This window comes from Lolium perenne, chromosome 3, assembly GCF_019359855.2.
Source record: "Lolium perenne isolate Kyuss_39 chromosome 3, Kyuss_2.0, whole genome shotgun sequence".
NCBI lineage: Eukaryota > Viridiplantae > Streptophyta > Magnoliopsida > Poales > Poaceae > Lolium > Lolium perenne.
This window is the reverse complement of record NC_067246.2, coordinates 72,834,557-72,855,971: the sequence shown is the minus strand read 5'-3', so window position 1 is coordinate 72,855,971 and position 21,415 is coordinate 72,834,557. Positions and strand designations below refer to the sequence as shown.

Genomic DNA, 21,415 nt, shown 5'->3' with positions numbered 1-21,415 from the left:
GAACACTCTCCTCCTTTTTAAGTAGTAGAGAAAATTGGGAGGATATGTTGTTAGGATGGTGTATTATATGCTGGTGAAATTAATTATCGCTGGAAGTAATGGTCATCGATTGATGGCGAAAGAAATTGTCCTCAATGGTGGCGATAACTGAAGGTTAACTTTTTTTAGCGGACCTGAGCCTTTAATGAGGGTTTTTCTTTGAGCATTTTTAATGAGGGTTTCTTGATCGTGGTTGGGTGAGCGGAAAGTGACTGGATTAGTTGGGCTTGGCCCACTTAGGCCGGGTCGGGCGATCAGGAAGAGCGGACGAAGTTTGTGAAAGCAAACGTCGTACCGTCTGATGACGGAACACTCTCCTCCTTTTTAAGTAGTAGAGATTAATTATATGCTTGCTGCTGAAAACATAAAAGAAAGCATTCTATTTGCGAATCTGCATTTTCGGACCAAAAACCAGTTTACAGTTAATCACTTATGTTCATATTCAGTTTGTCTGGGAATCAATCTATTTGGGAAGACCCTAATCGACAAGATCTTACTATATGCTTGCTGCTGAAAACATGAAAATTATATTACATACCTTAACGGTAGGGTTGCAGGGCGCCGTCCCGCTTAGTTCCACAAAAACGGAATTAAGCCAGCATCTAGTGTTCGTTTTGGCCGGGGAAATACACAGTGGCTGGGTACGGCAGAAGAAAATCCGTCCTGCATCGGATCCCGTGTTGCAACCCTACTTAACGGAGACAACTTGTTGGTGCCCCGCCTGTGAAGAATCTTGATCAAATGTTTTGAGTGGGGGATTTGAGTTGGGAAGGTGTTCACTGAGGAATATGGTGTGGGAGAGGCCGTCCTGATATGAAACATAATTTACTCTTGGTGGGTTTAGGACGGGTAGGAAGGTATATATATAGTATTGAAAAAGGCTGGGCGTAAATCATGGTGTAACTAATGGTAGACTGAAAAAGGGGACATGAATTACTGTGATTGATCGTTATTTGACTGGTGCTAATACCAAATTAATGTTAGGGCGTAGTAGAAGGGGATTTCAATTGATTGGTGATTGAATTTGTAGGTTGACACTCTTTCAAATAAAAAAATTCGTAGTTCAACAGGTAGCTCAATTATCGGTTATCAGGAGGGCATTAGAAATGATGAAACATTGTTAACTGAAGTTATGTTGTATTTTTTTTTTGCTTTACCCGAGTCTGATAGCTTATAAAGTATGTACCTGTCAATATCAAGGAAAGTTTATTTTTACATGCTGCTCTGTTTTATCTTCTAGGCACATGATCCCATGATTGAGCGCATCATCGCTCAAGGTCTCAGGGGAAGGTTGTTCTGACTGCTGACAACAACAGAACTTATGAAGGTCAACTCGATATTTCTATGGGGCCAGGCCGGGACGCACAAAAATTGGGAGGATATGTTGTTAGGATGGTGTATTATATGCTGGTGAAATTAATTATCGCTGGAAGTAATGGTCATCGATTGATGGCGAAAGAAACTGTCCTCAATGGTGGCGATAACTGAAGGTTAACTTTTTTAGCGGACTCGAGCCTTTAATGAGGGTTTTTCTTTGAGCATTTTTAATGAGGGTTTCTTGATCGTGGTTGGGTGAGCGGAAAGTGACTGGATTAGTTGGGCTTGGCCCACTTAGGCCGGGTCGGGGCGATCAGGAAGAGCGGACGAAGTTTGACGAAGCAAACGTCGTACCGTCTGATGACGGAACACTCTCCTCCTTTTTAAGTAGTAGAGAAAATTGGGAGGATATGTTGTTAGGATGGTGTATTATATGCTGGTGAAATTAATTATCGCTGGAAGTAATGGTCATCGATTGATGGCGAAAGAAATTGTCCTCAATGGTGGCGATAACTGAAGGTTAACTTTTTTTAGCGGACCTGAGCCTTTAATGAGGGTTTTTCTTTGAGCATTTTTAATGAGGGTTTCTTGATCGTGGTTGGGTGAGCGGAAAGTGACTGGATTAGTTGGGCTTGGCCCACTTAGGCCGGGTCGGGGCGATCAGGAAGAGCGGACGAAGTTTGACGAAGCAAACGTCGTACCGTCTGATGACGGAACACTCTCCTCCTTTTTAAGTAGTAGAGATTAATTATATGCTTGCTGCTGAAAACATAAAAGAAAGCATTCTATTTGCGAATCTGCATTTTCGGACCAAAAACCAGTTTACAGTTAATCACTTATGTTCATATTCAGTTTGTCTGGGAATCAATCTATTTGGGAAGACCCTAATCGACAAGATCTTACTATATGCTTGCTGCTGAAAACATGAAAATTATATTACATACCTTAACGGTAGGGTTGCAGGGCGCCGTCCCGCTTAGTTCCACAAAAACGGAATTAAGCCAGCATCTAGTGTTCGTTTTGGCCGGGGAAATACACAGTGGCTGGGTACGGCAGAAGAAAATCCGTCCTGCATCGGATCCCGTGTTGCAACCCTACTTAACGGAGACAACTTGTTGGTGCCCCGCCTGTGAAGAATCTTGATCAAATGTTTTGAGTGGGGGATTTGAGTTGGGAAGGTGTTCACTGAGGAATATGGTGTGGGAGAGGCCGTCCTGATATGAAACATAATTTACTCTTGGTGGGTTTAGGACGGGTAGGAAGGTATATATATAGTATTGAAAAAGGCTGGGCGTAAATCATGGTGTAACTAATGGTAGACTGAAAAAAGGGGACATGAATTACTGTGATTGATCGTTATTTGACTGGTGCTAATACCAAATTAATGTTAGGGCGTAGTAGAAGGGGATTTCAATTGATTGGTGATTGAATTTGTAGGTTGACACTCTTTCAAATAAAAAAATTCGTAGTTCAACAGGTAGCTCAATTATCGGTTATCAGGAGGGCATTAGAAATGATGAAACATTGTTAACTGAAGTTATGTTGTATTTTTTTTTTGCTTTACCCGAGTCTGATAGCTTATAAAGTATGTACCTGTCAATATCAAGGAAAGTTTATTTTTACATGCTGCTCTGTTTTATCTTCTAGGCACATGATCCCATGATTGAGCGCATCATCGCTCAAGGTCTCAGGGGAAGGTTGTTCGACATTGCGACAACAACAGAACTTATGAAGGTCAACTCGATATTTCTATGGGGCCAGGCCGGGACGCACAAAAATTGGGAGGATATGTTGTTAGGATGGTGTATTATATGCTGGTGAAATTAATTATCGCTGGAAGTAATGGTCATCGATTGATGGCGAAAGAAACTGTCCTCAATGGTGGCGATAACTGAAGGTTAACTTTTTTTAGCGGACCTGAGCCTTTAATGAGGGTTTTTCTTTGAGCATTTTTAATGAGGGTTTCTTGATCGTGGTTGGGTGAGCGGAAAGTGACTGGATTAGTTGGGCTTGGCCCACTTAGGCCGGGTCGGGGCGATCAGGAAGAGCGGACGAAGTTTGACGAAGCAAACGTCGGACCATCTGATGACGGAACACTCTCCTCCTTTTTAAGTAGTAGAGATAGAGATATTGACGACCTGCGTGCTCTTCCGTAAGGCCCAGCATCGCGGCCTTTAAATTTCTTCTTGAGCCCATATCGAGTTTTCAACGGCTGGCTGGCACGTGAGTGGCACGCACGCACGCAGGGAAGAATAATCCGACCGTTGAGGCCTCCTCCGACTCGCCTTTAATTGAAAACTGCGATCCAGAAATTCCCCAATTCCAAACTCGCCTCGCCGCTCGGCCACCGCTGCCCGGCGCTCCCCCGCTCCACCGCTCCACCGCCAGCCGGCCGGCCATGGCGATCTCCACCGATTCGCACTCCGAGGAGCAGGTATGTCTGCCTGCTCACCCTCACTCCCCTCCTCCGGGGACCCCTGCCAGATCTGTGCGGTTCTTGTGGCCTTGTGGGAAATCTTGGGGGTAACAGCTGGAGTACTCACGACCTCGCCTCCCGGCTCGCTCCCACGAGCGACCCCGGAGGCCACCAAACCCTAACCAAAAAAGGCCCCGATCTCGTGCCTCCCTGGCCGCCGCCGCCCGTCCGGCAAATCTTGGGGGTGCTAGGTCCGTAACCGGTGGATTCTTGGGATTTGGGTCCGTAACCGTCCGGATGTTCTTGGGGTGGCTGTTTGCTCGTGGTACGGCTCGAATCCAGGGGCGATCTGATCTCGCCTGATTTTCCCCTTAATGCTAGGGTTAGCTAGCTGACGTCAGCCGCTCAAAGGATCCGGGTCCTCTCTTCTTTGTTTGCTTGCTTCAAGATTGCATTTTGGGTTCCTGTTATGGTTTGCATGCTAAAAGATGCATTTTGTGCCGTCTTATATCGTTCGTTTGGCCCACTAAGGCGCTTTCAGACTCACCAGCATAAGCTCTTCCGGTGAAATGGAGCTATAATGTGTCTTTTTTGTCCACTCCCTGTAGGCTACGCAGCATTCGCAGGAGGAGAAGCGATGGGTGCTGTCCGACTTCGACGTCGGGAAGGCACTCGGGAGGGGCAAGTTCGGCCATGTTTACTTGGCCAGGGAAAAGAGAGTAAGATGCTCTACACCATTTATTTATCTCGTCAGTAATATGCTGTATGCCACTTATCTCGTCAGTAATCGTAGCATGTATTATTCATGTTCAGTGCTGTAATGTTACTCCTTTGTTCTATATGTACTAGGCAGATTAACTCAGAATCATGATTTCATTGAAGGTTCTATGTTTTGCCATTGCTGGATGCCTAGACCTGATTAGATCGTTACTGTAGGTGGGGTTTAATAATTGAAGCTGAGATCTATCTGTTCTGCGACTAAGCATGGGCATTTAATGCCATTGGTCCACATGGGCGTTACTCCTTTGTTCTATATGTACTAGGCAGATTAACTCAGAATCATGATTTCATTGAAGGTTCTATGTTTTGCCATTGCTGGATGCCTAGACCTGATTAGATCGTTACTGTAGGTGGTTTAATAATTGAAGCTGAGATCTATCTGTTCTGCGACTAAGCATGGGCATTTAATGCCATTGGTCCACATGTGTGCGTTTTGGGTTTGGAATTAGGAAACACACAGTAATATATACATGTTGAGGCCACAAGTTTAATATATATGCTGTCTGTTGCCTACTTCTGACTTCTAGTTGTAGCTGGCTAGCTGTTTTGTAGAATTTTGACATCATGCATGGTAAGGTACCCGTTTCATCAACACTTTTTCATACATAGCACATTCCATTGTATGGGGCTACATGTTCTCTTAAAGATGGCAGGATTACCTAGGTCATAGCAAACATGTTGAATGTGGTAGCTCTTTAATGTCGTTTGGAATTGTTAATACTCAGCCTTACACCATTTTCATCAACACTTTTCATACATAGCACAATTCCATTGTATGGGGCTACATGTTCTCTTAAAGATGGCAGGATTACCTAGATCATAGCAAACATGTTGAATGTGGTAGCTCTTTAATGTCGTTTGGAATTGGTAATACTCAGCCTTACACCATGTTCATGAACACTTTTCATACATAGCACAATTCCATTGTATGGGGCTACATGTTCTCTTAAAGATGGCAGGATTACCTAGATCATAGCAAACATGTTGAATGTGGTAGCTCTTTAATGTCGTTTGGAATTGGTAATACTCAGCCTTACACCATTTTCTTCCTATGGAAACAGAGCAATCAGATTGTGGCATTGAAAGTTCTTTTCAAGAATCAGTTGAAGCAATCTCAGGTGGAGCATCAGCTGCGGCGGGAGGTCGAGATACAGAGTCACCTTAGGCACCCCAATATTCTTCGCCTATATGGCTACTTTTATGATCAGGTCCTGATTAGCCCAACTACAATACAGAGAAGCTTTATTTTCCCCATTTTGTTCTCTCATTCTTATCGTGAGTTCTCTGTCATGTGGATTTTGCAGACCCGTGTGTACCTGATCTTGGAGCATGCTGCGAAAGGTGAGCTTTACAAGGAGTTGCAGAGATGCAAGCATTTCTCTGAAAGACGCTCAGCGACCGTAAGCATCTCTTTGCATGTGTTTCATGGTAAATGTACCTTTTACCCACTGTTCGAAGTACTAACTGATTCCCTGGTTTTCAGTACATAGCATCATTGGCACGAGCCCTCATCTATCTACACGGGAAGCATGTGATCCATCGAGATATTAAACCAGAAAACCTTTTGGTTGGAGCACAGGTATTTGCACTGTTCTATTCGTTTTTTGTGATCTGGAACAGTACTCTCTCTGGTATTTACATATGCATATGATCTCATGACAGGGAGAGTTGAAGATTGCGGACTTTGGTTGGTCTGTTCATACCTTTAACCGGAGAAGGACAATGTGTGGAACTTTAGATTATCTGCCTCCTGAAATGGGTACTTAATACTTCCATGCCAAAACTGATTTATTGAGAAACCAAATACCCTAAATTTTCCTATATGCTTTTTCTTGCCTCTTAACTTGTTGCAATTTGTCCAGTGGAGAAGACGGAACATGATTACCATGTAGACATATGGAGCTTGGGCATCCTTTGCTATGAGTTCCTTTATGGTCTCCCACCTTTTGAAGCCAAAGAGCACTCAGAAACATATCGAAGGTAACTCATTATGAATGCTATGATTTTACTTTCTTGACTGTTCTTATGAATGCTATGATTTTACTTTCTTGACTGTTCTTATGAATGCTATGATTTTACTTTCTTGACTGTTCTTATGAATCTTGCTTCCTCGTACTTTATAATTTCTTCTAAGTGGGCTACATATTCTGTCATAAGTGCTTTAACTTTCTACTGCTAAGCAAATGCTATGTATGGTTCTTCGAAACATATCGAAGGTAACTCATGATGAATGCTATGATTTTACTTTCTTGACTGTTCTTATGAATCTTGCTTCCTCGTACTTTATAATTTCTTCTAAGTGAGCTACATATTCTGTCGTAAGTGCTTTAACTTTCTACTGCTATGCTATGTATGGTTCTTCTACATGAAACAGACATATGTTACATTGATCACTGATTAGCACGGCTAGGCATGCTTTTTTTAGGTTCAGGTTCTAATAGATTTCTTTTGACTGGATCACATGTTTAAATCATCGTCATTGAGCAACTCTACTTTGCTCCCATTGGGCCCTGTACTTTTCTTATAAGCTGCCTTATTTTTACAATCCAGGATAGTGAAAGTTGACCTGAAATTTCCATCGAAACCATTCGTTTCTCCTGCTGCCAAGGACCTCATTTCACAGGTAAATAAGTTCATGGCCTTCTTTCACATCATGATTGCAATAAGAGGTGATCTCATGACTGGTTTGTCCTGGACTTGTTGCAGATGCTTGTTAAAAACTCCGCGCATCGGCTTCCCCTCCATAAGGTCCTGGAGCACCCCTGGATCGTCCAAAATGCCGACCCTTCAGGCGTGTACAGAGGGTAGAGATTGGCTCGCCGGGGAAAACGGGGTTCGAACCCGCGACTTCTGGCGTGCCGCTGGAGCACTCCTGGAGCACCCCTGAATTCTTCTCATTGTTGTTATATCTGGCTTTTGTTAGCCGTGTAGTAGTGCTGTTGCTCCCGGCCGCGGGCTTTTGTTAGCCGTGGCATAGTGCTGTTGCTTCCGATCGCAGCTGCGTCGATAATGTTCATTCGTTCAAGCTTCAACTTTTCTCTTTGAAGATCCTGAAGCTAGCTTACATGTAGCAGTAGTGCCAAGAATTTGTTGTGAATGTGTATCCTACTCTGTATCTCCTGTTGTTCAGGACAGCCGTCGGTCTATATATTTAAGAGGTTTCTGCAGTTTATCAGGCTAATCAACGTTGATAATGTTCATTCGTTCAAGCTTCAGCTGTTCTCTTTGAAATCCTACCAGTAGTGCCAAGCATGTGTTGTGAATGTGTATCCTAATCTGTATCTCGTTGGACAGGACAGCTGGTCTAAATATTTAAGTGGTTTCTGCAGTTCATTTCTGTGCTTGTTCATCATCACAGGCAATCAGGGCAGATGCCTTGTTATCTGCATTCTAACTGTGATTCAGCAGCTAGCTTCTACTTTTCTCGATGAAGATCCTGAAGCTAACTTGTAGTGTCAAGCGTATGTTGTGAATGTGTATCCTACTCTGTTTTCTCTTGTTAGGCAGGATAAGCCGGTCTATATATTTAAGAGGTTTCTGCAGTTCATGTATGTGTTTGTTCATTTCAGGCTAATCAACGCAGCTGGCTTGTTATCTGCATTCTAACTGTGATTCAGGATAGCCCAGATTCAGAATAAAAAGGCTCAATCTCAGGTGATTCGATGTTATCAGTGTTTCACCCTTTTCAAACTCGAGAGCAACACCAGCAAAACGATACAAAGTATCTCCACTATAAGTGTTCAGTTTATTCCGTAAAAAAAGTGTTAAGTTTAGTAAATTTACAAGAAGAATGATAATGCTTGATGTGTCTATGAGAGAGAATAGGGGTGAGGAAAATGATCTTGCTTTATCCTTGCTGCTTACAGTTCTTCTTGTTTTCGTAGTGAGACTCACTAGAGAAAATCCTTGTCAGATACCTCAAATAGCACTTGTACGACTCAACAACTCAAACTCCGTTCAGAAAAACAAACCTAACTTGCTTGCCACCATGACAATCAGGCCATGGCAGAATCTCCAGCTCACCAACCATGTAGGATGTAGCATCCAGAACAGAACAGCAGAAGTAACACAAGTAAAACAGAGTTGTCAAACAGTTAACTGTAAGTAATAAAATATAATTGATACGACTTGCCTGAAATTTTGTCTCCATCCCCTTGGGCCAATTTTGTCTAGGTGGAAGTGGAAATGATCGGCGACATCTCACCTCTCCCCTTGGATTCCCCTCCAATCGCCTTCTTGGCTTCCTCAAACTCCAATTCAGAAGTGGAGATCCTCAGGTCCTTCTGGCTCTTGGAATCGGAGATCGATCCGGATTCCAGGGCGTCCTTGTAACTACGCGTTTCCATCTTAATCAACGCGGTGTGAATTTGCTGTAACCTATTCAAGACTGAATTCAGTTCCTCCGAGCCTGAGTCTGCGTTGCTGACTCGTCCTTGTCGCCAGTCCTTTCAGATTGAATCAGTTTTGCAACTTTTTTTTATCTGATGAAGAGCTTTACAATATGATCCAACGAAAAAGTTACTTTGCTCGACAAATTTAACCTTGGGGCTGGGTAAAATGATAATGTTCATTTCAGTAAATTTACAACAGAATCAGGGATTAACTGCTGCGAAAAGAGCTGCTGAGCATGCACCCAAAAATTGAGCTTCTAGCAAGTCTCCAAAAATGACCTTCTACCACAAGAGATTACTATGGTAGAGAACCCTTATTGTATTATACATAAATTCTCCAGAGAAGTTTCTCTACAAGGCAAACTAAAAAAAAATGATAAGAGAAAGTGGTTAAAAAAAGGATAGCTCTAATTACACACATGCTCAATATATATCCATCTAAATTATCTTGTGCTTCTCACACTACAGCTGCTGACCCATTGCAGTCAGGTGAGCACTTCGCCGGGGAGCCGTCGAGGAGCTGAGTGTTGTGGAGGTGGTGCCGCTCATCGTCATCGTGCTTCATGTTCTCGACATCCTCGTGGCTCAGGAAGCAAGGCTGGTTCGTCGAGCACAGAACCCTCGCCCACATCCTATCAGTGATCACGACTTTGTTCTGCTTCTCCGTGATTCTCTGCAGAGGTTACCAAAAGTTTCAGGCTATCGGCACAAGTTTGTTTTTAGCAAGTATCAGCATAAGGTTTATAGGACTTCAACCGAACGCAAGGTTGATGATCACTGTTTCCTGGACTTACATAGAACGGGATGTAAGCATGTCTGCCGTTTACGGGTGCGACGGTGTAGCCGGTGTACCCTGCCATGGCACCATGGAGGGCGCTGTGTGCAAGCAGAGTGCAGTAGACATTGTCAGAGGCGTTTGACCGGACCGCACGGATCATGTATGTCGGATCGATGTATTTGAGAGTTATGGGGAAGTTGGTCTTCTTCTTGAAATGATCCTGCATGATGAAGAAAGCCAAGCAACTCAGTGGAGGAATAAGATCATGTCGCATAAAGAGCCTCGTTTGTCCCCACATTGACGAGGAAATGGAAAGTCTGGACCAGAAATCTGACCTTGATCTTCTGGGATAGCCAAAGGCCAACATCCAGAAGCAGCTTATTTCCAGAAGCATCCTGAGTGTCTACAAAATTCATGCTTTGGGCGATGAGATCTTGGCCAGCACCCTCGGCAACCACAATGACCATATGACCACTGTCCTTGAGCCGTTTCTGAATGAACTCAAGGAGGCCACCTTTTCCTTCGAGGTAGAATGGTGACTCTGGGATTAAGCAACAGTCCTGAGATTACAAGCAGAGCAAAGTGGTCAGTCTAGACTCAGCATTACTGTTACGTTGATTATTGTGATGAACTTATAGGATGATAACAACATACCACATCACGACTAGCTAGAGTAGCATACATGGCGATAAACCCTGCATCAGTAGAATTTAAAACTCATTATTTACTTAAAACCACATTACTTCAGAAAAATGCAGGAGCCGGTATTCTTGAAGATGTAACTGCAAGTCTGTAATAGGGTGAGAGACGTACCACTGTTGCGACCCATTAGCTTCACAACACCAATGCCATTCTCTGCACTTTCAGCTTCGACATGCGCAGCATTGATGGCTCTTTGAGCCTCCTCCACAGCAGTGTCAAATCCAAAAGATTTGTCAATCACCTGTGGGAACAATGCAACATCCAAGTCAGAACCAAATGTGAATGAAAATCACTCTTGTATACAAACGCAGGAGCACTGGAAAGAGGGAAGTACCGCAATATCATTATCTATGGTCTTTGGAACCCCGACCACTGCACATTTGAGGCCCCGTCTACGGACTTCCTGAAATGAAGTTTAAGCAGTTGTGTGTGAGACAAGACGTAGCATTGTGCATCTGATTGAGAGCTTCATGAAGTAGCAATCCCTGTTACCTCGTATATTACAGAAGCACCTTGCTGAGTACCATCACCTCCAATAATGTAGACCTGGTTAATACCACGGTCCTGAAGACTATCAACAATTTTGGCAGTGTCATGCCCTCCCCTTGAAGTTCCGAGAATGGTTCCCCCTCTCTTATGGATGTCATTCACCGATTTTGGTGTCAGGGTGACGGTGTTTCGTGAATAGAAACCCTTGTAGCCACCCTGCACATTGCACATCCAGAAAAAAAAGGTTTAAAAAACTAAAAACAGAAACAGCATAGCGGATGCCAAATGTTAAGTGTTATTTTCAGATTAAGTAATGAGCAGCATCAAGTTGTTTCTTAGTGGCGGCTAAAAATGCTTATTGGTGTCACCATCAGTATTGTGTTCTCAGACAGTTTTGCTCTAATAAATCTAAAACTATAGTACATTTCTATAAGCAGTCGGAACCAGTCACTATAATTAACTAACCGAGCATCATTAGCATCGTAACAAAGCATTACCTAAAGTACTAATTTGAACATTGTAAATTACACATGAAGAAGAAACAAGAGAGCACTACGGAAGTCCTCACCTCAATGCCAACGACGCTGGTGATACCGTACATGTCGTACAGGCCGCACACGAGCTCACGGATGACCGTGTTCAGCCCGGGGCAGAGGCCGCCGCAGGTGACGATGGCGGCGTTCACCTCATCGGACTGGAAGTAGACCCTCTGGCGTGGCCCGGCGCGCCGGAAATGGGTGCCCCTCGCACTGGTCCTGTGAACAACAATCTGCAACAATCCACAGAGTTTAAGCCACCAGAGTAATACCCTGCAACGGTTATCGCATTCTGAAAAATTCTCACCTTCTGCGTGACGGTGTCGTCCGTGTTGACGAAGTACTGCCTGGAGGAGAACACGTGGAAGAAAGGTCAGGTTTGGCAAACATACGTGTTTGGAAGGGAACTCAACTGTTGCTGGCATCCCCTCAAAAAAAAAAAAAAAAAAACTGTTGCTGGCAAGGAAGGTGGAGAATTCTTACTTGACGACCGAGTAGGCGGGGTTGTCTTGCAGGGGATTCGGGTACGTCTGCAGATCAGCAACAGAAGCAACGGGTGAGCAATTGATTCATCAAGTATACTGTACTACTTTTATCGAAATTGAAATTTTCAGCTTTTTCCGGGGATCCATCGATTTCTCTAGGTTGAAAAAGGAAATTACTGGAGCAAATGATCGATTTTCCCCTATGTGTGAGAATTTCTCTAGGTGCATATTCATCCTCGAATCCGAGCAAGAACTAGCAAATTTCCTGATCTAAATGATGTAACCGCAGATACGGCAAACTCACAGAAACGGCGGCAAAAAAGCATCAGAACTTCAAAGTTCCAAGCGACGGGAAATCAAGCAAAGCTGACAATCGGGAAAACACGCGCGAACCGATCGAAAGCGAGACAGCAGGGAGCACGCACCGGGAGCTCGGGGAGGTAGTCGGTGAGGTGGGGCACGTCCTCGAGCACGTACCCGGCGTCGCCGCCCACCAGCTTCTTCTTCATCGCCCACTTGCACGCCGACGCCGGCGCCTTCGCGGCGGCGGCGGCGGCGGGGGGCAAAGATTCCGTCTTCTGCTCAATAAGCTTGAGCTTCTGCTCCGCCAACGCCGCCGCCGCCGCCGCGGGAGCAGGGGCGACGCGGACGGACTCCATGGCAGGGAGGGACCCCGTCGGTAACCACGAGGAGGCAGGACAAAAAGTAAAGAAAAGGTTCGCGATTAACAAGAGAGCTTATCCGCGAATTGGTAGCGATCTTCTTGGTGTGTGGCGGGAGGGGAGGGGAGCCGCGGGGGAGTTTATATATCGGGATTAGCCATCGCGCGCCGCCGTTAAGCTTTGACGGCGGCGACAGAGAGGGACGGCTGCACGAGGGGAGAAGAGGAGGGAGAGGTGGGAAGGTTCGCGGGGTTCCCGCGAGGGGCAGCGGGGTTTCGGACTATTTACGGGTCTGCCATTTTGCCCTGGTCTTGCGCGAGAAGAAATGTCGCCGGGCGGAATTATACCGCGGGACAACTAATGCGGCGTGTACCGTACTCTAGGGTGTACCCGATTTTCTGTTTCTGTTAGGTCACTTTATTAGTTGCTCTTTTTAAGCTGGGAAAAAGTATGTGCACTGAAATGAAATCGTCTATGTTGTTATGGTAAATTTCCCACAATTACCGCTATGTTGGTGTACCACAAGCACAACATCAAAAACAAAAATCATATGCACACATTAATTGGTTTTCTCCCGCTACGCGGTTAAGGGGGGGGGGGGGGGGGGGGAGGAGGGGGCGCTAGAGTCTAGGGTTTCCAGGAATCGCCCCGAGTCCGCCCTTGGGAGATAGTCTGGGACGAAACGTTTTCTCTCTCAAACTTGTTTGTCGAAACGTATAACACCACTCGGCCATCCAACCATGGTTTGTTTTTCTCGATTTTCTACACCTTGATCCAAGGAGAGGGGAGCGAACCAGATCCCTTTTGTCGATTCTCAAGAGGGCGGTAGAGACGAGAGGAAGGGAATGGAGAGAGAGCTGGTCTCCTGCACAGGGTAGCAAGTACATAAAAACGGTCACGTTCTGACATAGGCATCCCAAATGGGCCTGCCGAAGATAGTACCCGGGGTTTACTGAAGGCCCACTACCCGAAGAATAAGAAGATTTGGAAGCCCAAGATATATTTAAGGAAAGCTAGAGTTGTAATAGGAAGTGTTATTTGTAATCTTGCGGGATGAGTTAGAAACCTTCCCGGACTCTGTAACTTGTACTACACGAATCCCTCGGCTCCGCCTCCTATATAAGGGGGAGTCGAGGGACGCAAAAATCATCGAATCATTGTTCTCAAATCCTAGTTTCATAATCGTCGAGTACTTTTCGGCTGAAACCTTCGAGATCTACTTGCCCTCTACTTCCAACTAAACCCTAGTCTACAACCCGTAGGCATTGACAAGTTAATACCTTGTCAATTGGCGCCGTCTGTAGGAATTAGAGGCGTCAAGGATCTGGTCTCGATGGCACGTTCAAGATCGTCGACTTCATCAACCGCAAAATCATCGACTTCATCAACCGCGAGCAACGCAATGGATCGAGGTAAACAGATCGCTACTGGTCCTGTCGATTTTGTTCCTCACCCGCCCTCCCGTTTGGATGCATATGCGTATCTGGAGGAGCCTATGGAGATGACGTTCGGAAGGTTTCACTTTCGCGTCGAGAAAAAGGGATCGTATCGTGTCGAAATTCCGATTTCATCGGGATCGTCGGCGGTCGTTTCCGATTTTTCAAGCTATACATCGTCAACCGAATCAGGAGAAGAAGAAACTTCGTCGTCACGCTTCATCAGCACCAGGGCAAGAGAAAAACTCGCCAAGATCTTCAGCGACATGTCGTTTGAGTCATCTGCGGACTCATATATAAGCGATGGCTCAAGCAGTGTCGACAGCTACAACTTCATCGACAAATCTACTACAGTGGGCAAGGTCTTCGCCAATCTTAACGATGGTGTCACCAAACCCAACATAGATCTCAATACAAAGTATCATCAGATTTATGTCATCGGAGAGCCAAGCCATGACCAAGAGGAAACATCTGAGGCTTTCGATGATTTGGGAAATCCATACGTTGATCCCTCTGATTTGCGACGAGGCCTAGGCAATAAATATATCGGGTCACAGCCGCGAGACAGAGTTCGACTCCCGCAAGCAGCATGTGATAGAGCCGCAAGAGCTATGGATGGCTCAGAGCCAATGGCTACTACAGCCACACCAGAAGAATTACAAGCATATCAATATAGGCTCGCACGAGCTGCAAGGGAATTGGAAAAACAGACAGCTGAGTTAAACAGAAGAAAGGAGGTAGCCTCTGCATCAAGCAGGCGAAGGGCAGAGCTGAGTCGACAATCTAGAACTTCGGGTGATAGCCACAGGGAGGCTCGGAATAGAGCAAGATCGAGGCTACAACACGTACCCGAAGGAGAAAGAGAGCACTTGGTCCAAAACCTCGACATGTCCTTTATGTCGATAGACACGAGAGGAAACATCATCCCTAAGACACCAGAGGCTGGGTATATGGCGACACAAGCTTTTATCCTCGCATCTAAACCACCTCCAGGAGATCCAAGGGAAACACTGTACAACATGGCAATAGCAGGAGTTGGAGCCATGGGGACGGCGTTTGTATCAACACCTCCCGAAGGAACAGCAAGGCAAAATAGTCCACGACCTGCGGCAGCAGCAGTAGCAGCTCCCGAAGGACCAAGTGGAGCAAGGGACACGGCAGCACAAGCAAGGGTCGACAGAGCGCGACAAAGCAGGAGGGAACATCGGCAGTCCCCAGAATTAAACGACGAGGATATGTGTGGCTTGCCGTGCTTCACGAGGAGAGTGCGAAAAACTCGAGTCCCTTCAGGTTTCAAGTTACCTGATAATTTCAAAAAATTCGACGGCCTTCAAGATCCAGAGGATTGGCTAGTTGATTATCTCGAGACGGTGAAGCTCACAGGAGGAACCAGAGCAACAGCCATGCAAAGCATCCAGGTGCATTTGAGTGGAGCCGCACGATCTTGGATAAAGAAACTTCCTCCAGGATCCATCGACAGCTGGGAAAGCTTCGAGGACGTGTTCGTCAAGAACTTCCGGTCCACGTGCAAGAAACCTGCGTCGTTAGAGGAGTTGAGAGCATGCCAACAAAAGCCAGACGAGCCAATGAGAAAATATATCCAAAGGTGGAACATCATCAAAAACTCAGCAGAAAATATATCTGACGAGAGAGCGATAGATGCGTTTGTCACAGGAATCAGGCGTGGAGATTTTGTCGAGGACTTGGGGAGGACCAACCCAAAGACAGTATCCGCGTTAATGGAAATAGCAAACAGATGGGCAGATGGAGAAGATGCTGTTCACAACAAACGGCACAGGTCGCCAGAGGAAGACCGCGGTCGAAATTATCAACCGAGGCGACGATTTCCCCGGCAGTACCCGAGCTATGATGCTCCAGGACAAATTTCGGCAGGCTTCCGAGCAAACACCGGAGGAAACAACAGAGATGATTATCAGAGAAGCAATGAGCAGCGAGGCGACAATAGAGATGACTCTCGAAGCAATAGGCAAAATAGAGGGCCAAGGTTCCCGAGGCCTTTCGTGTCTCCTGAAGAGATGATGAATGGGCCGTGTCAGATGCACTTTTTCCTCGACAGCAACGGAAAAAGACAGTCAGGACATCTGCAGAAGGATTGTCGCAATTTCCAGGCAATGTTAAGGTGGGCAGAGCATGCTAATGCTCGGGCAGCACAGAGAAATCCTCGGGAACCCAGGAGTGAGATTCACTTGCCACCCCCTCCTGCGATTACAGATGACAATCGACATCAGCTCAGAATAGCGGCAGCACCTCCACCGCCGCCCTACGTTGATCCTAACTCTAATGGAGCGGTCTCGATGATTCAGAAGGGAAGGCCATCCAATAGGGCTCAGAAAGTAATTTCGCGGCAGGTGTTCATGGCAGAAAAAATGCCTCCACCAACAGTTGAGTACCTTAATTGGTCAGGGCAAAATATTGGCTTCACCATAGCAGATCATCCACAGCAAGTTCCTCGACCAGGACAGTCAGCACTTATCCTACCAGCAGTCATCGCAGGGTCCGACGTCTCTCACGTGTTCATAGATGGCGGCAGCAGCTTAAACCTTATGTATGCAGATACACTAAGGAAGATGAATATATCCCTAGCAAACCTGAAACCAACGGACACGAGGTTCCATGGTATCACACCGGAGAAGCCAAGTTATCCGCTGGGGAAGATCAATCTCGACGTTCAGTTTGGGACTCGAGAAAATTACAGAATCGAGAAGTTGGAGTTTGAAGTCGTAGATTTTCCATCACAGTACCACGCTCTGTTGGGGCGACCAGCATATGCTAGATTTATGGCGGTACCACATTACACGTACCTGCTGTGGAGGATGCCTGGGCCTAAGGGACCAATCACAGTCAAAGGAAGCTTCGCCTTAGCCGATAAGTGTGATAAGGATTTCCATCGGATATCAGAAACTTTCGGGATGCAAGCTGAGTATTTGGCGTCAAGGAGTATGACTGACTACGACGTGCTGCCAGACGTTGGAAGGCCAAATAAAGAATCAACTTTCAATACTGAGAAAAATTCTAAGGAGGTGCAGATTCACCCGACAGACCCGAAAAAGACGACGTCCATCGCAAACGACATGGACCTCGCATAGGAAAGCGCGCTCGTCGAGTTCCTCCGTGAGAACTGGAAAATCTTCGCATGGTGTCCAGCTGACATGCCAGGAGTACCCAGGGAACTTGCCGAGCACCACCTAAACTTGGATCCACTAGCGAGACCAATCAAACAACCTTTGCGACGTTTTTCGGAACCAAATCGCAAGGCTATGCTGTCAGAAATCGATCGACTAAGAGAAGTCGGTTTTATCAAGGAGTTGCACACAGAAGCCACATGGGTAGCAAATCCTGTGTTGGTGCCAAAGAAAAACACTAAGGTCCTTCGCATGTGCGTCGACTTTACGTGTCTCAATAAACATTGTCCAAAGGATCACTTTCCCCTCCCGAGGATCGATCAAATTATCGACTCCACGGCAGGATGTGAACGTCTTTCCTTCCTGGACGCATATTCTGGTTATAACCAGATCAGATTAAAAGAAGAAGATGAAGTAAAAACAGCGTTCATCACACCTTACGGCGTGTTTTGCTACAGAACAATGCCCTTTGGTCTGAAAAACGCGGGAGCAACATATCAGAGGATGATGCAGAAGTGTTTGGCGACACAGATTGGAAAAAACGTGCAAGTATACATAGACGATGTCATCATAACGTCAAAAAAGGGGGCGACACTGATTGAGGATCTCAAGGAAACCTTTGACAACCTCGACAAATTCTGCCTCAAGCTGAACCCGACGAAGTGCTCCTTCGGCGTCCCAGCAGGAGAACTTCTTGGTTTTCTAGTTTCAGCAAGAGGGATGGAAGCAAATCCCGACAAAATACAAGCTATCGTAACAATGAGGAAGCCAACAAAGTTGAAAGAAATACAGCAACTAACTGGGCGAGTCGCGGCTTTGAGCAGATTCGTCGCCAGGCTGGGAGAAAAAGCGTTACCGTTCTACGCTTTGATAAAGCAAGGGGAGAAATTCCAGTGGAATGAAGAAGCCGATAGAGCTTTTGAGGATTTGAAACGCACAATCTCGACACCACCAATCTTGGTGGCGCCGAAGGAAAATGAACCTCTCCTGCTGTACATTGCAGCCACACCCCAAGTGGTTAGCACGGTGCTAGTTGTCGAAAGAGAAGAAGAAGGAAAACTCCATGGAGTGCAAAGGCCGGTGTATTTCATCAGTGAAGTTTTATCGCCTTCCAAACAACGGTACCCGCAGTACCAGAAACTAGCATATGGAGTAATTGCAACGGCAAGAAAGTTGCGCCACTATTTTTCGGCACACCCGATAATAGTAGTCAACGAAGCACCTCTTTCAAATATACTTAACAATCCAGAAGCTACAGGGCGTGTCTCCCTTTGGGGAATAGAACTTTCCCCTCGGGACATCACGTATGAAAAAAGAAAGGCAATCAAGTCGCAAGTTTTGCCAGATTTCATTGCAGAGTGGATGGAGCTGCAAAACACGGGACCCCCAGATTTGTCGAGAACTTGGACCATGAACTTTGATGGGTCCAAGAGAGTAGAAGGAGCTGGCGCAGGAGTGATACTTATATCACCTGAAGGCGACAAGTTAAAATACGTCCTCCGGATGACGTTCCCTAACGCATCCAACAATGAAGCAGAATATGAAGCCCTCATACACGGGATGAAGATGGCGAAAGCTTGCGGTGCAACTCGATTAAAAATCTTTGGTGACTCACAATTGGTGGCTCAGCAAGTTATGAACCAATGTGATGCAGTCAATGATAGCATGATAGCATACAAGGAGGTGTACAATGAGCTCGAGAAGCTGTTCGATGGATGCGAGGTAAACCACATCAGTAGGTTGAGCAATGATGAAGCCGACGTTCTCGCAAACATCGGGTCGCAGTGCCTCCCAATCCCGCCAGGAGTATTTTGGGAGGAGATAGCAGAGAGATCCACAAAGCCGAAGAAGTCACAGAAAAAAGCAAAGGAAGAAAAAGCTTCGGCGTCCCTCAAAGAAGCTGCGGAGGATGAAGAGGACCAAGAGCTTGTGATGATGGTAGAAGTTCCTTGGATGCAAGCGTACATATCATATATCCTCAGGAAAGAAATACCCGACGATCCAGTTGAGGCAAGGCGAGTTATTCGACGATCCAAAGCTTTCACAGTGGTCAAAGGGGAGCTATACAAGCGAAGTATTTCAGGGGTCCTGCAAAGGTGCGTCACACCCGAGGAAGGAAGGACAATCCTAAAGGATGTGCACGAAGGTATATGTGGCCACCACGCGAGTAGTCGAGCCATTGCAGCCAAGGTTTTTCGGGCAGGATTTTATTGGTTGACAGCAATTGAGGATGCCAAGGAAATAGTACGAACCTGCGATGCGTGCCAAAGGTTTGCCGCAAAACCTCACTCCCCGGCGGCAGAACTGACGCCAATACCATTGTCATGGCCCTTTGCCCAATGGGGACTTGATATGGTGGGCAAGTTGCACAAAGCTTCGCCAGGAGGATATGAGTACCTGCTGGTCGCTGTCGACAAATTCACCAAGTGGGTAGAAGCGAAGCCAATAAATTCACCAGATGCAGCGTCAGCAATAAAGTTTGTGAAAGGCCTCGTTTTTCGGTTTGGAGTGCCTCATAGCATTGTCACAGATAACGGTACAAACTTTACGTCCAAGGAATTCAAGGAGTACTGCGCAGAAGTAGGCATTAAATTGCACTTTGCGTCAGTTGGGCACCCGCAAACCAATGGCCAAGTCGAGAAAGCCAATGGAATTATCTGCAACGGCCTCAAAAAGCGCCTGCTAGGACCGCTTGAAAAAGCTCGACATACCTGGCCAGAGGAATTGCCAAGTGTTTTGTGGAGCATCCGAACAACACCAAATACGGCGACACAAGAAACTCCGTTTTTTCTCGTCCACGGAGCAGCAAGATACCAATTGAAATAGAGCATGATTCTCCAAGAGTAATAGAGTATGACGGAGAAACATCACGAAAAGCTCGGGAGGATGATATGGACGCACTCGATGAAGCTCGAGACGAAGTACTTTCACGAGTCACCAAGTACCAGCAGGACCTCAAAAACTACCACAGTCGACGGTTAAGGCCAAGATCTTTCCAGGTCGGAGATTTGGTCTTACGGTTAAATCAAAAAAGTACTGAAAAGCTCGAATCACCATGGCTAGGCCCTTACGTCGTCACGGAAGTCATCGACGGAGGAGCATACAGGATCAAGGACAAGAAGACGGGAGCTCCCGAGAAAAACCCTTGGAACGTGGCGCAGCTCAGGCGGTTCTACGCCTAGAGTCGAAATATAGTCCTCCTTTGTAAAAATACAATGTACTGAAACGCCCGCGAGTTTTCAGACGCACTCTTTTCCTTTTCGGGGCACCGAGTGGGGCCGGAAAGGTTTTTAATGAGGCGGGCTCGCGGTGCTGCAATATAATAAAGATAGTGGAGATATACTTCTTATTCTTCGACACGCTCGGGGGCTCAACGCCTTCAAGTTACAAAATACATACAGTATAGATAAACTAAGACTTACCGAAATATTTCGCCTTGGTACAATAATACCTCGCCAAATATAACATCGGAAGCTAACAAATTATAAATATAGTATACTCGTCAAAATCTTATTGCTTTGGTCTGAAAACCTCGCAACAAAAATATAGAACTTCGACACCAAGACACTCGGGGGCTTGTAACCCACCGAGGGAAAAATAAATATATCTTCTTATGACAAGAGGAAAAACTTTCTGAGGTAGCAAAACAGTATAAACCCCAGCTAAAGGCTCGGGGGCTCAGCGATCAAAAATAGAAATAATACAGAGTTGACAGCTTTACAATATATGTGTACAAATACACAAAGACATATCAATGGTGGAGCTACAGCAAGAAAAGAAACAAAAATCCTCAATGGAAACCTAGCACATGGTCTATGGTTATGCGCTCAGTAGAAGGATGAGTACTATGCTCAACATAGCTTCCCTTCACGAAGAACTCAGCATCCATCCGAAGAAGCTCATCCATCATATCTTCGGCGACAGGAGTCACCAAATCATCAATCTTGCCCATATTTCTCTTCTTCTTCGACATTTTAGCCAGGCACGTGGGAACAATTTGATCCATGGGCAATTTTGGATAGCAAATTTTTATCATCATCATGGCAAACCTTGCGCCAGCAGAAAGTTGAGCCCGCACAAAGCCATGGATTCGAGGAGCATCCCGAAATTTTTCCATTAAAGCTGGAAGGGTCTCTGGCATCTTGTTCCGTGGGAACATGGTTCCATAAACTAAAAATAAAGTCTTCGTACAGAAGTCGAGGAAGTCACGGACCTGAGCCGCGCGATCTTGGAATCTGACA

General features: G+C 45.9%; 2 protein-coding genes across 2 annotated transcripts; one reads left to right on the top strand and one right to left on the bottom strand.

The window, feature by feature from the left end:
- Nucleotides 1–3,652: 3,652 nt before the first annotated feature.
- On the top strand, nucleotides 3,653–7,885 carry LOC127341514 (serine/threonine-protein kinase Aurora-2). The gene is made up of 9 exons (XM_051367381.2): nucleotides 3,653–3,790; nucleotides 4,381–4,491; nucleotides 5,614–5,760; nucleotides 5,857–5,952; nucleotides 6,036–6,131; nucleotides 6,215–6,311; nucleotides 6,415–6,532; nucleotides 7,103–7,175; nucleotides 7,259–7,885. The coding sequence occupies exons 1-9, from the start codon at nucleotides 3,755–3,757 to the stop codon at nucleotides 7,358–7,360; spliced, it is 876 nt and encodes a 291-aa protein (XP_051223341.1). The 5' UTR covers nucleotides 3,653–3,754; the 3' UTR covers nucleotides 7,361–7,885.
- A 1,359-nt stretch (nucleotides 7,886–9,244) lies between these two features.
- On the bottom strand, nucleotides 9,245–12,842 carry LOC127341515 (ATP-dependent 6-phosphofructokinase 6). The gene is made up of 11 exons (XM_051367382.2): nucleotides 12,359–12,842; nucleotides 11,932–11,978; nucleotides 11,756–11,795; nucleotides 11,481–11,681; nucleotides 10,916–11,128; nucleotides 10,758–10,826; nucleotides 10,535–10,664; nucleotides 10,376–10,416; nucleotides 10,057–10,281; nucleotides 9,738–9,941; nucleotides 9,245–9,616 (listed from the first exon to the last, which is right to left on the bottom strand). The coding sequence occupies exons 1-11, from the start codon at nucleotides 12,590–12,592 to the stop codon at nucleotides 9,401–9,403; spliced, it is 1,620 nt and encodes a 539-aa protein (XP_051223342.1). The 5' UTR covers nucleotides 12,593–12,842; the 3' UTR covers nucleotides 9,245–9,400.
- Nucleotides 12,843–21,415: the final 8,573 nt, after the last annotated feature.

What these genes read in the sequence shown, in the direction of transcription:
- LOC127341514 (XM_051367381.2), top strand. Translation starts at nt 3,755, where the DNA reads ATGGCGATCTCCACCGATTCGCACTCCGAGGAGCAG. An exon ending in ACTTGGCCAGGGAAAAGAGA is followed by an intron (nt 4,492 to 5,613) that starts GTAAGATGCTCT and finishes CTATGGAAACAG; the next exon opens with AGCAATCAGATTGTGGCATT. An exon ending in CTGAAAGACGCTCAGCGACC is followed by an intron (nt 5,953 to 6,035) that starts GTAAGCATCTCT and finishes CCTGGTTTTCAG; the next exon opens with TACATAGCATCATTGGCACG.
- LOC127341515 (XM_051367382.2), bottom strand. Translation starts at nt 12,592, where the DNA reads ATGGAGTCCGTCCGCGTCGCCCCTGCTCCCGCGGCGGCGGCGGCGGCG. An exon ending in GGCTATCCCAGAAGATCAAG is followed by an intron (nt 9,942 to 10,056) that starts GTCAGATTTCTG and finishes TTCATCATGCAG; the next exon opens with GATCATTTCAAGAAGAAGAC. An exon ending in ATGCTTACATCCCGTTCTAT is followed by an intron (nt 9,617 to 9,737) that starts GTAAGTCCAGGA and finishes TAACCTCTGCAG; the next exon opens with AGAATCACGGAGAAGCAGAA.